At 43.9% G+C, this 14772-nt stretch overlaps 1 protein-coding gene across 1 annotated transcript in view; it reads left to right on the forward strand.

Annotated features, from left to right (window-relative positions):
- Positions 1–14772, forward strand: part of LOC121533038 (Nance-Horan syndrome protein-like) — an 87335-nt gene that overhangs the window by 51281 nt on the left and 21282 nt on the right. Inside the window, exon 6 of the mRNA XM_045213232.1 lies at positions 3670–3780. Within this exon, the coding sequence (XP_045069167.1) occupies positions 3670–3780 (111 nt within the window). The remainder of the gene's footprint in view (positions 1–3669; positions 3781–14772) is intronic.

Below are 14772 nucleotides of genomic sequence, written 5' to 3' on the forward strand. Positions count from 1 at the left end.
TTGAGACTGTAGATCTGACCCCTCTCTCTACCACTATAAGGTTGAGACTGTAGATCTGACCCCTCTCTGTACCACTATAAGGTTGAGACTGTAGATCTGACCCCTCTCTGTACCACTATAAGGTTGAGACTGCAGATCTGACCCCTCTCTCTATCACTATATGTCCACCTTTGTATAAAGTTGCAACCGGTTATTGACTGTTGAATGTGTGTTATTTTGAAGTCTATTGTTGAGCATGACGCCATACTGATTGGTTTATTATGAAGTCTAATGTTTATTTTTTATTTTATTTTATTTTTGGTCATTTAGCAGACGCTCTTATCCAGAGCGACTTACAGGAGCAATTAGGGTTAAGTGCCTTGCTCAAGGGCACATCGACAGATTTTTCACCTAGTCGGCTCGGGGATTAGAACCAGCGACCTTTCGGTTACTGGCACAACGCTCTTACCCACTAAGCTACCTGCCGCCCCTGTTGCAACCGAGGATAGACAATTTTTACGCGCTACACGCTTCAACACTCTGCGGTCTCGTTTTGTGAGCTTGTGTGGCCTACCACTTCACGGCTGAGCCGTTATTGCTCCTAGACGTTTCCACTTCACAATAATGTTGAGCATGATGCCATACTGATTGGTTTATTATGAAGTCTATTGTTGATCATGATGCCATACTGATTGGTTTATTATGAAGTCTATTGTTGATCATGATGCCAGTGAGGCCGGGCACTGATGTTGGGCGATTAGGCCTGGCTCGCAGTCGTGGTTCCAATTCATCCCAAAGGTGTTCAATGGGGTTGAGGTCAGGGCTCTGTGCAGGCCAGTCAAGTTCTTCCACATCGATCTTGACAAACCATTTCTTTATGGACCTCGCTTTTTGCACAGGGGCATTGTCATGCTGAAACAGGAAAGGGCCTTCCCCAAACTGTTGCCACAAAGTTGGAAGCACAGAATCGTCTAGAATGTCATTGTATGCTGTAGCCTTAAGATTTCCCTTCACTGGAACTAAGGGGCCTAGCCCGAACCATGAAAAACAGCCCCAGACCATTATTCCTCCTCCACCAAACTTTACAGTTGGCACTATGCAATGGGGCAGGTGGCGTTCTCCTGGCATCCGCCAAACCCAGATTAGTCCGTTGGACTGCCAGATGGTGAAGCGTGATTCATCACTCCAGAGAACGCGTTTCCACTGCTCCAGAGTCCAATGGTGGCGAGCTTTACACCATTCCAGCCGACGCTTAGCATTGTGCATGGTGATCTTAGGCTTGTGTGCGGCTGCTCGGCCATGGAAACCCATTTGATGAAGCTCCCGACAAACAGTTATTGTGCTGACGTTGCTTCCAGAGGCAGTTTGGAACTCAGTAGTGAGTGTTGCAACCGAGGATAGACAATTTTTACGCGCTACACGCTTCAACACTCTGCGGTCTCGTTTTGTGAGCTTGTGTGGCCTACCACTTCACGGCTGAGCCGTTATTGCTCCTAGACGTTTCCACTTCACAATAACAGCTCTTCCAGTTGACCGGGGCAGCTCTAGCAGGGCAGAAATTTGACGAACTGACTTGTATGACGGTGCCACGCTTTAAGTCACTGAGCTCTTCAGTAAGGCCATTCTACTGCCAATGTTTGTCTATGGAGATTGCATGGCTGTGTGCTCGATTTTAAACACCTGTCAGCAACGGGTGTGGCTAAAATAGCCGAATCCACTAATTTGAAGGGTTTTCCACATACATACTTTTGTACAGTGAGGGGAAAAAGTATTTGATCCCCTGCTGATTTTGTACGTTTGCCCACTGACAAAGACATGATCAGTCTATAAGTTTAATGGTAGGTTTATTTGAGCAGTGAGAGACAGAATAACAACAACAAAATCCAGAAAAACGCATGTCAAAAATGTTATAAATTGATTTGCATTTTAATGAGGGAAATAAGTATTTGACACCTCTGCAAAACATGACTTAGTACTTGGTGGCAAAACCCTTGTTGGCAATCACAGAGGTCAGACGTTTCTTGTAGTTGGCCACCGTGTTTGCACACATCTCAGGAGGGATTTTGTCCCACTCCTCTTTGCAGATCTTCTCCAAGTCATTAAGGTTTCGAGGCTGACGTTTGGCAACTCGAACCTTCAGCTCCCTCCACAGATTTTCTATGGGATTAAGGTCTGGAGACTGGCTAGGCCACTCCAGGACCGTAATGTGCTTCTTCTTGAGCCACTCCTTTGTTGCCTTGGCCGTGTATTTTGGGTCATTGTCATGCTGGAATACCCATCCGCTACCCATTTTCAATGCCCTGGCTGAGGGAAGGAGGTTCTCACCCAAGATTTGACTGTACATGGCCCTGTCCATTGTCCCCTTTGCTGCAGGATTTCAGTCCTTCACGGCGTAGTGTGTTGCCAATTGTTTTCTTGGTGACTATGGTCCCAGCTGCCTTGAGATCATTGACAAGATCCTCCCGTGTAGTTCTGGGCTGATTCCTCACCATTCTCATGATCATTGCAACTCCACGAGGTGAGATCTTGCATGGAGCCCCAGGCCAAGGGAGATTGACAGTTATTTTGTGTTTCTTCCATTTGCAAATAATCGCACCAACTGTTGTCACCTTCTCACGAAGCTGCTTGGCGATGGTCTTGTAGCCCATTCCAGCCTTGTGTAGGTCTACAATCTTGTCCCTGACATCCTTGGAGAGCTCTTTGGTCTTGGCCATGGTGGAGAGTTTGGAATCTGATTGATTGATTGCTTCTGTGGACAGGTGTCTTTTATACAGGTAACAAACTGAGATTAGGAGCACTCCCTTTAAGAGTGTGCTCCTAATCAGCTCGTTACCTGTATAAAAGACACCTGGCAGCCAGAAATCTTTCTGATTGAGAGGGGGTCAAATACTTATTTCCCTCATTAAAATGCAAATCAATTTATAACATTTTTGACATGCGTTTTTCTGGATTATTTTGTTGTTATTCTGTCTCTCACTGTTCAAATAAACCTACGATTAAAATTATAGACTGATAATTTCTTTGTCAGTGCGCAAACTTACAAAATCAGCAGGGGATCAAATACTTATTTCCCTCACTGTATATGTAGTGTATTTTATGAATGAATACTACAAATAAATTGTATAACCAATTAAGAAGTTTCTGGACTAAGATTGCATTTACTTATTTTAAGTTAATTGGGTAGAAGAAATGTATTATTCAAGAAAATGTACTTGCTAAACGTGGGGAAGCGGACACAAATAGAAAATAGGTTTTGACATTTTAATATAAAGAAGGGGTGTGGCTTTCTGAACTGTTACTAGGAAGAACACAGTTTAAAGTTATATGGAAAGATATTGGTGTTTCTGTTGTGATTGGGTTATATTGACCAAATTATTAGGACTTTTTTTTTTTACTCTATTTTCCTTAAGTTCACCTGAAACAAGCATTTCACAGCTATTTGAAAAACGATTATGTCCCGGCATGTCGCTGAACCCCCATAAGAGGTGTTGACACCGGAACCAATTGATCCTGACTTCCCCAATATCCAACACAAAGTTACACCTTTGGCTAAACGAGAACTACTGTAACTGCTAGCTATAACTACTGCTGTAGTTCTCCTGGGGGTTCCGGTGTAGAATAGAGGAGAGGGCTTCACTGCTTCGTTGGCGTCACTTAAACACACATCCTGTCCTATCTTTCTCTCTGCAGGGGTTCAGTTCGACTCGCTAGGCCACTCTCAGTCTGTTCTTCAGAGGAGGAGGAAACTGAGGAGACGGAAAACTGTCATCGGGATTCCTAGACGAGTTCAGCAGGACCTAGGTATGACTAACCTAAGCCCTAACACCTCTCCTGTTTATATACAAAGGTATGACTAACCTTAGCCCTAACCTAAGCCCTATCACCTCTCCTGTTTATAGACATAGGTATGACTAACCTTAAAGGGATACTTCTGGATTTAGGCAATTAGTCCTTTTATCTACTTCCCCAGAGTCAGATGAACTTGTCGATACCATTTTATGTCTCTGTGTCCAGTATGAAGGAAGTTAGAGGTAGTTTTGCTAGCCAATGCTAACTAGCATTAGCACAATGACTGAAAGTCTATGGGTATCTGCTAGCATGTAGTTAGCAATGGCGCTAGCGCTAGTTAGCAACTTCCTTCAAACTACACGCAGAGACAAAAATGGTATCTACGAGTTCATCTGACTCTGGGGAGGTAAATAAAGGCCCTCGTTGCCAAAATTTCTAAGTATCCCTTTAACCCTGTTTATAGATCTAGGTATGTCTGACCCTAACCTTGACATGAATCTACAATAACATGAACAAATATAGCTGCAAGCAGCAATGCCGGTGTTCAAGCTGTGGGCCCACTTTGCCACCATCAGGACAAATTGGAAACATTTCCCTAGAATGAAATACTTCTGTACTCCTTACCACACTTGCCAAATATCAGAACTCAAAATCAAACAGATCATGCAATACGCTTTTAATGCATTTTGGAAATAATGTTATGATGTTGACTACTTTAAAACGTGTTCTTCTACAGAACCGCTGGAATGATCTGCAAAATTCTTTAGGTATGTAATGATTCACCGATATCCAACGGTCCCCGATTTAAATGTTTAAGATATGTCTGCATCGGTCCGCGGAACCCAAACCGATCCAAATGAGGCATGCATCGGTCAGAAAATCGATTCAAATGTTAGGCATCGCCGATTCAAATGTTTTTTGCTCATATTACTTTCTTTCTACCTTCCGAAAATAAAACTGATGCGTCCTCTACTTCAATGTCGAACTAACCCTAATTAATCCTCTGTAGCTCAATGGTAGAGCACGGCGCTGCTAAATGGCATATTATTATTATTATAACCCCAGGGAATATCAGTCAACAAAACACCCAATATAATAATAATAAGCCTTTGGACTTTTTCTCCCCCTACTAGCTCTGACTGCTGACAGAAACTTCATTGAGGAAAAATGTACTTACTATGACTGTGATATGTGGTTGTCACCTAACTATCTTAAGATGAATGCACTTAACTGTAAGTCGCTCTGGATAAGAGCATCTGCTAAATGACTAAAATGTAAACTGCGCACTGTGCCCAGCTTTGCGCGCTGACTAACGTGAGGTGGCCTGTTCCTGATCTTGCACATCTGCACAGCACTAGGGCTGTGGCGGTCATGAAATTTTGTCAGCCGGTGATTGTCAAGCAAATAACTGCCGGTCTTACGGTAATTGACCCTTATAGACACAGTAATTGTCCCTGCTCCCGAGTGGCTAGAGTGCTAGAGGCGTCACTACAGACCCTGGTTCGAATCCAGGCTGTATCACAATCCGGCTGTGATTGGGAGTCCCATAGGGCGGCGCACAATTGGCCCAGCATCGTCCGGGTTTGGCCGTCATTGTAAATAAGAATTTGTTCTTAACTGACTTGCCTAGTTAAATAAAGGTTAAAACAATACAAAAAAATACAAAAACATAAACACATTTAGCATCTCCTGGCTTCCACACATAGCCTACAAGCCACTGATGCAGACCTTTGGAACGCAAAAGAAAATTCAAGGAACTTATTCTCCTTCACGCTGCTCCCTCTGTGAGGAAGCGAATGCTCCTACCCCTGTCTCTCCCAAGCATCTTGGACCGGTGTTTTGGCTTACTGTCCCGAATTCTGCTTGTATCCACAGCACTAACTTGCGAGTTGGTAATCTCCTGCTCGCTTAGTAAAGTGCAGCCAGGATCCATACAGTGAGAAAATTCTCAGCTTTCTCTCTGTTTATCGTACTGGTGCATGTGTGATCAAGTATGTTTTTGCTATTTCACTGGCGGAGCTTATTTTTGGGAGGCGGGTTGTGTTTGCGAGCTCATTTTAGCTCACAATAAGCTTGTAGCATGGCTAATACTAGACAGAAAAACACTGCAAAGCTCAATGTGGAAGAGGAATACGGATCAACACTACACTCCATTAACTACTCAATCAACACAAATAGTTCTATAAAGATCTAATAGATCTGCAGGAAAAAAACTTGAAGTCCTTCCTGCAACTCTTTATGGATTCTAGCAACAGAAGGGTTAATGATCTGTTTAAACCTCTTAAATGTAATGGCAAAATGTAGATTTCTGCCTAAATAGACAGACCCCTAAGTAACTGCTATTCATGTGGAATTACATGATTCTGACATGCGAAAAACGTGGTATATTTGTTAAGAAGACATCTGGGAAATTATGAGGAAATGATCAGAAGATCGATAGGAGTTACATAGTTCAGATTACACAAGATCAACACGAAATAACCGTTCTTTTGTCTTCTTATTTTGAATGAATTATTGATGACTAGAGCTGGAAACACATCAGATGGCTTCAACAACATGTGAACAATATCAGAAAGGAAAATGGGATTGATAGACCTAACAACTAGAAATGGGCAGATGTTTTAGGAAGTGGTGTCAGGTGTGGTCATGGGACGTTTCCAAGTGTCCCTAAACGTCTCCAAAGTAGCATATCAAATAAAATCAAATTGTCACATGCGCCGAATACAACAGGTGTAGACCTTACAGTGAAATGCTTACTTACAAGCCCTTAACCAACAATGCCGTTTTAAGAAAGAATACCAAAAAATAAATAAAAATGTAAAAGAATTCACACAAACAAATACTATATAAAATAATACGAAATAAAAGTAACAAATAATTAAAGAACAGTAGCAAAAATAACAATAGCGAGGCTATATACAGGGGGTACCGGTACCGAGTCTATGTGCAGGGGCACCAGTTAGTCGAGGTAATTGAGGTAATATGTACATGTAGGTAGAGTTATTAAAGTGACTATGCATAGATAATAAACAGAGAGTAGCAGCAGCGTAAAAGAGGGGGGTGGGGCAATGCAAATAGTCTGGGTAGCCATGATTAGCTGTTCAGGAGTATTATGGCTTGGGGGTAGAAGCTGTTCAGGAGCCTTTTGGACCTAGACTTGGCGCTCCGGTACCACTTGCGGTGCGGTAGCAGAGAGAACAGTCTATGACTTGGGTGGCTGGAGTCTTTGACCATTTTTAGGGCCTTCCTCTGACACCGCCTGGTATAGAGGTCCTGGATGGCAGGAAGCTTGGCCCCAGTGATGTACTGAGCCGTACGCACTACCCTCTGTAGTGCCTTGCAGTCGGAGGCAGAGCAGTTGCCATAACAGGCAGTGATGCAACCAGTCAGGATGCTCTCGATGGTGCAGCTGTAGAACCTTTTAAGGATCTGAGGACCCATGCCAAATCTTTTCAGTCTCCTGAGGGGGAATAGGCTTTGTTGTGCCCTCTTCACGACTGTCTTGGTGTGCTTGGACCATGTTAGTTTGTTGGTGATGTGGACACCAAGGGACTTGAAGCTCTCAACCTGCTCCACTACAGCCCCGTCAATGAGAATGGGGGCGTGCTTGGTCCTCTTCTTTTTCCTACAGTCCACAATCATCTCCTTTGTCTTGATCACGTTGAGGGAGAGGTTGTTGTCCTGGCACCACACTGCCAGGTCTCTGACCTCCTCCCTATAGGCTGTCTCATCGTTGTCGGTGATCAGGCTTAGCACTGTTGTGTCATCGGCAAACTTAATGATGGTGTTGGAGTCATGCCATGCAGTCATGGGTGAACAGGGAGTACAGGAGGGGACTGAGCACGCACCCCTGAGGGGCCCCCGTGTTGAGGATCAGCCTGGCGGATATGTTGTTACCTACCCTTACCACCTGGGGGCGGCCCGTCAGGAAGTCCAGGATCCAGTTGCAGAGGGAGGTGTCAATGAATAGCATTCTCACGTAGGTGTTCCTCTTGTCCAGGTGGGAAAGGGTAGTGTGGAGCGCAATAGAGATTGCATCATCTGTGGATCTGTTGGGGTGGTATACAAATTGGAGTGGGTCTAGGGTTTCTTGGATATTGGTGTTGATGTGAGCCATGACCAGCCTTTCAAATCACTTCATGGCTACAGACATGAGTGCTACGGGTCGGTAGTCATTTAGGCAGGTTACCTTAGTGTTCTTGGGCACAGGGACTATGGTGGTCTGCTTGAAACATGTTGGTATTATAGACTCAGACAGGGAGAGGTTGAAAATGTCAGTGAAGACACTTGCCAGTTGGTCAGCGCATGCTCGGAGTACATGTCCTGGTAATCCGTCTGGCCCTGCGGCCTTGTGAATGTTGACCTGTTTAAAGGTTTTACTCACATCGGCTATGGAGAGCGTGTTCACACAGTCGTCCGCAACAGCTGATGCTCTCATGCATGTTTCAGTGTTACTTGCCTCGAAGCGAGCATAGAATTGATTTAGCTCGTCTGGTAGGCTCGTGTCACTGGGCAGCTTGCAAGTCCTGCCACATCCGACGAGTGTCAGAGCCGGTGTAGTACGATTCAATCTTAGTCCTGTATTGACTCTTTGCCTGTTTGATGGTTCGTCGGAGGGCATAGTGGGATTTCTTATAAGCGTCCGGGTTAGAGTCCCGCTCCTTGAAAGCGGCAGCTCTACCCTTTAGCTCAGTGCGGATGTTTCCTGTAATCCATGGCTTCTGGTTGGGGTATGTACGTACGGTCACTGTGGGGACGACGTCATCGATGCACTTATTGATGAAGCCAGTGACTGATGTGGTGTACTCCTCAATGCCATCGGAAGAATCCCGGAACATATTCCAGTCTGTGCTAGCAAAACAGTCCTGTAGCTTAGCATCTGCTTCATCTGACCACTTTTTTATTGATGAGTCACTGGTGCTTCCTGCTTTAGTTTTAGCTTGTAATAGAATTATGGTGAGATTTGCCAAATGGAGGGTGAGGGAGAGCTTTGTATGCGTCTCTGTGTGTGGAGTAAAGGTGGTCTAGAGTTTTTATCCCTCTGGTTGCACATTTAACATGCTGGTAGAAATGAGGTAGAATGGATTTAAGTTTCCCTGCATTAAAGTCCCCGGCCACTAGGAGTGCCGCCTCTGGATGAGCGTTTTCCTGTTTGCTTATGGCTGTATACAGTTCATTGAGTGCGGTCTTAGTGCCAGCATCGGTTTGTGGTGGTAAATAGACAGCTACGAAGAATATAGATGAAAACTCTCTTGGTAGATAGTGTGGTCTACAGCTTATCATGAGGTACTCTACCTCAGGCGAGCAAAACCTTGAGACTTCATTAGATATCGTGCACCAGCTGTTGTTTACAAATATACATAGACCGCCACCCTTTGTCTTACCAGAGGCTGCTGTTCTATCCTGCCGGTACAGTGTATAACCCGCCAGCTGTATGTTATTCATGTCTTCGTTCATAAGATATTACAGTTTTTAATGTCCCGTTGGTAGGATATTCCTGATATACGTGCTTGTAGTTCGTCCACTTTATTATCAAACGATTGTACGTTGGCCAATAGTATCGATGGCAAAAGCAGATTAGCCACTCGTCACCGACTCCTTACCAGGCACCCCGATCTCCTTCCGCGATATCTCCTTTTCTTTCTACTGCGAATGACGGGGATGAGGGCCCTGTCGGGTATCTGGAGAAAATCCCTCTCGTCCGACTCATTAAATCAAAATTATTCGTCCAGTTCAAGGTGAGTAGTCGCTGTTCTGATGTCCAGAAGCTCTTTTCGGTCATAAGAGACGGTAGCAGCAACATTATGTACAAAATAAGTTACAAACAATGCAAAAAAACACACAAAATAGCACCATTGATCATATGTTTGTAAATTTGATAATTCCAGTGCTATTACATATTTGCAATACCTAAAAGCTATTTGTTCAGTATAAAAACACAATTTCTACCATATCAACCTCACTCAAACATTGTGGTGGTGTTATGGGGTATCCAGGGTACATTCAAGTGTCCTTTCAACCTCTCCAAAATGTCAGAATGTGGTAATTGCACACTGGATGTGCCTCTTGCTTTGTCCCACCCAGGTCAACTGCATATCCCTGGAAAGCTTATCTCATTGGCTACAAGACTGTCAAGGTGCCATAGTAGCCAATCCCCTGTGTAATGGATGCCTACAGCGCGTAAGCAGGCAACATCATATTTTTGATGTGTCACTCGGTGGACATTCGATGTTGTCATTAAGTCATACATCATGACAATAGGCTAGATTTGTTTCTACCAACCTAAGGATTCATTTGATACCCCCCATGTAGCTATAACTCAAACACAGACCAAATCGAAGTTTACCTTGTAAGATGTTTGCTGTTTGGTGAAAACGTTGTGTAAAATAAACATTTTGACTCTCGGGGCTGGTGATCAACAACGGTAGGTCACAGGCAGACAAATAAGACGACCTCATGATCTGTGGAGTCCCGGCTTTCGGTGTGTATCAACGTATATTTCTTTATGCTTCACAACGCTAACCAGAATTTATAAGATCGGCCTGCCCTTATAAATTCATATGCCCATATATGGTAGTAAGTCACACCAAAGATTTGAAGGCACCGATCAATAGCCAAGATACTCAGCTTTCCGCAGATAGGGGCTACCGTTCTCATACCAAACTGAATTGAATTTAAAAAATCTAATAGGGTCCCCAAATATGGGGACTTTACATTTAAGAGTTAAGGATGTAATGGCATTTAAACACAGTTTGGACTTTACACAGTCAGAGGTGGAGGAGCAAAAGGGAGGGAATGTCACCAGCCAGACCTCATTCAAAACCATGTCTGAGGATTTCACAATCTTCCAAACAACACTTGACAAGCACTCTTCCAAAGAACATTTTAATTGATGGTATTGAGGACGCAAAGACTGAAACTTGGCATGACACAGAAGTCAAAACCAAGAAACTCCTGGCACATCAACTCAAACTGGACCCTAAACTCATGGAGATGGAGAGGGAGGATAGGAATGGTACTTTGTTCCCCGATGGACGGCCCAGATCTATAGGACCAGTCAGTTTGGCCCAGATCTATAGTGGTGAAACTGCTCAGGTTCAAAGACAAGGAGGAGATTCTCAGGGAACCAAAATCTTCATTAATGAAGACATCCCCCGAAAAGGTACGCCTCAAAAGAAAGGAACTGCTGCCACGGCTAATTGAATAATTTTTAAAAAGGCAACATGGAATACCTAAAGTTTGATCAGCTGGTCGTTCACCCCCCCTCTCGTTGGCCAATGGCAAGTGACTCCGCTATAGTCCACTGATTTGACACACACACATATTTACTCTACTTTGTTCATGTGTTTCACCTAACCTCATGACCAAAAACACACATTGCCCTAAATGTCATAACCCTCTGAAGTCTTCAGTGGTGTTGTGTGGACTGTGTCAATGTGTATTACATAGGAAGTGCACCCCTATTGATAAAACTATTACAAATGTATGGTTGTATTGGACATGTGAGGCATGCACTTCTATGTTTCTGTTCTACTCTCTGGATGATTCCGACTTTGTATCTCTCTTAGTTGGGCCGGATATCAACCCTGATTACATGGTCTTTAACACATTAGATATTAATGAAGCCAACAATAAACATAATGATTGTGTTGATCCAGATTCATGTTTCCTGAAGTTTACCAGAGATGAGTCTATCATTTGTGATTACTATAACGTTAATCAGTTTAACAACCTGTTTAACAGTTTATCTAATTCCAAGACAAGCTTATTTTCTACCTTTCATATGAATGTTCACAGTCTTCCTAAACATCACGACCACCTTGTTCATTATCTGGCTTCTCTCAGTCATGAATGTTCCATCGTTGCCCTTTCAGAAACATGGTTGACTGAAGAGACAGACATGCTTTATGACATGTCTCCTCATAATGCTGTTCACCACTGGAGAACATCAAGAGTGGGAGGAGGGGCCATTTTTGTTCATAAACGTTTTCAATTCTTTGTAAGAGAGGACCTCGCACTTACATCTGATAACGTTGATGTTGAATCTCTTTTCATAGAAATTCCCTCATGTTCATTTTTTGGTGATAAAAAAGTGTTAATTGGATCCATCTATCGGCCACCCGATTCTGACATTGGTAGTTTCACTGATATCCTTGCATCAACCTTGGATTTGATTAATAATGAAGATAAAATGTGTTTTCTATTGGGTGATTACAACAAATGTATTTAAAAGTGAGAACCAATCACTGACGTCTGACTTTTTGAATACTTTAAACTCCAGCTGTCTGTATCCCCTCATCTATAAGCCCACTAGAGTGACCAGTTCATCTGCCACCCTTATTGATAATAGTTTTTCAAATTCTTTGAATAATGTGGCTCATACAGGTATACTTTATACTGACATTTCTGACCACTTTCCAATTTTCCACTTCTCTTTGGCAGATAGTAATGAACAGATAGGAATGATTAGTAGCATTAAAGGTAGAATATTTAACTTAAGTAATTGTGAGTGCTTTAAGATGCTGATTAACAAGATGGTGTATTGAACGCACAGCGGTGCGAATCACCTCAAGATAAAAACATAATATTCAATATCAGTAAGTCAGACTAAATATTAGCACTTCATATATTCGTGGGTAATAACATTCAATCTGGATAATAACACAAAACGGATCATAAGGCTAGAGAAATGTATCGACAAATAGTACAACAACACGCAACACTCAAACATGACGGAGGATAAACGAGGAGAATCAATCTCCAAGAGGAAACGCGACTCCTCGACGGATACAGATGATTTATGCTTTTCACCACTGGGTCTGGTAAGTGTGGAAAGCGATCTGTTGAAGTCGATAAATGACAAACTGGGCATACTAGAGTTGGTCAGTAATGATGTAAAAGAGTTGAAGGCGAGTCTTGAAATGAGTGATGAAAAAGCTGCGATAATGGAGAAAGATACAAAAAAGCTAAAAGGGACAGTCACTAAGATAGAAATGGACGTTAAGGATCTTAAAAAGGAGAACAACTTTCTGAGAGAAGCCTTACAAGACTTACAGACTAGATCAATGAGAGAAAATCTAGTACTTACGGGTATCCAAGAAAAAGAAGGAGAGGTTACCGAATAAATTGTGAAGGACTTCTTTCTTACAGCGCTTCAAATCCCACATGATGCTGTCGATAAAATCCAACTTGAACGTGTACACCATCTCGGACAAAGAGGACAGAGATATGAGCATCCAATCGTTGCCAAATTTGCTTTCTTTAAGGATAAAGTAATGGTTAAAAGCCTAGGTAAAAGACTTGTGGCACAAAAATAGGCATGAATGATCAGTTCCCGAGGGAGATTGCAGAACGGCGCAAAGTTCTGTACCAAATCAAGGAAAATAGATTAAAAGGGAAGCGTGTTGCTCTCGTAGTTGATAAACGGTATATTGACAACCAAATGTTCCACGACACAAAGATGGCTATTCTGAAAGTTAAGTAATAGAGGAGTCGAATAATGGAGCACCCAATCCTAGCCATGATAAAACACATTTATATTATTTTATAAAGGGACGGCATTACAAGAAAGGAAAACAAGTGAAATACATCTTCAAATATAACTAATTAGAACACAAGAACTCAATCAACATAGTGGAGATAAAAACATAGCAAACAGAAGACAAGCCCAGTTCCCGCTCAGCCCAGTTCCCGCTCAGCCCAGTTCCCGCTCAGCCCAGTTCCCGCTCAGCCCAGTTCCCGCTCAGCCCAGTTCCCACTCAGCCCAGTTCCCGCTCAGCCCAGTTCCCACTCAGCCCAGTTCCCGCTCAGCCCAGTTCCCGCTCAGCCCAGTTCAGTTCCCGCTCAGCCCAGTTCCCACTCAGCCCAGTTCTCGCTCAGCCCAGTTCTCGCTCAGCCCAGTTCCCGCTCAGCCCAGTTCCCGCTCAGCCCAGTTCCCGCTCAGCCCAGTTCCCACTCAGCCCAGTTCCCGCTCAGCCCAGTTCCCGCTCAGCCCAGTTCCCACTCAGCCCAGTTCCCACTCAGCCCAGTTCCCGCTCAGCCCAGGTCCCGCTCAGCCCAGGTCCCCCTCAGCCCAGTTCCCGCTCAGCCCAGTTCCCGCTCAGCCCAGTTCCCACTCAGCCCAGTTCCCGCTCAGCCCAGTTCCCGCTCAGCCCAGTTCCCGCTCAGCCCAGTTCCCGCTCAGCCCAGTTCCCGCTCAGCCCAGTTCCCACTCAGCCCAGATACCGCTCAGCCCAGTTCCCGCTCAGCCCAGATCCCGCTCAGCCCAGTTCCCGCTCAGCCCAGTTCCCACTCAGCCCAGTTCCCGCTCAGCCCAGTTCCCACTCAGCCCAGTTCCCACTCAGCCCAGTTCCCGCTCAGCCCAGTCAAAGCTATTCGCTGCTCTGGCACCCCAATGGTGGAACAAGCTCCCCCACGACGCCAGGACAGCGGAGTTACTGACCACCTTCCGGAGACACTTGAAACCCTACCTCTTTAAGGAATACCTGGGATAGTATAAAGTCATCCTTCTACCCCCCCCCCCCCCACCCCCCCATAAAAAAAGAAGAAAAAAGTGGTTGTCCCACTTGCTATCATAAGTTGAATGCACCAATTTGTAAGTCGCTCTGGATAAGAGCGTCTGCTAAATTATGTAAATGTAAAATGTAAGACATAGAAGGCACAGTATGTGGGTACAGTTGAAGTCGGAAGTTTACATACACTTAGGTTGGAGTCATTAAAATTCGTTTTTCAACCACTCCACACATTTCTTGTTAACAAACTATAGTTTTGGCAAGTCGGTTAGGACATCTACTTTGTGCATGACACAAGTAATTTTTCCAACAATTGTTTACAGACAGATCATTTCACTTATAATTAACTGTATCACAATTCCAGCGGATCAGAAGTTTACATACTCTAAGTTGACTGTGCCTTTAAACAGCTTGGAAAATTCCAGAAAATGATGTCATGGCTTTAGAAGCTTCTGATAGGCTAATTGACATCATTTGAGTCAATTGGAGGTGT

The sequence above is a fragment of the Coregonus clupeaformis genome, unplaced genomic scaffold, assembly GCF_020615455.1.
Source record: "Coregonus clupeaformis isolate EN_2021a unplaced genomic scaffold, ASM2061545v1 scaf0092, whole genome shotgun sequence".
Taxonomy (NCBI): Eukaryota; Metazoa; Chordata; class Actinopteri; order Salmoniformes; family Salmonidae; genus Coregonus; species Coregonus clupeaformis.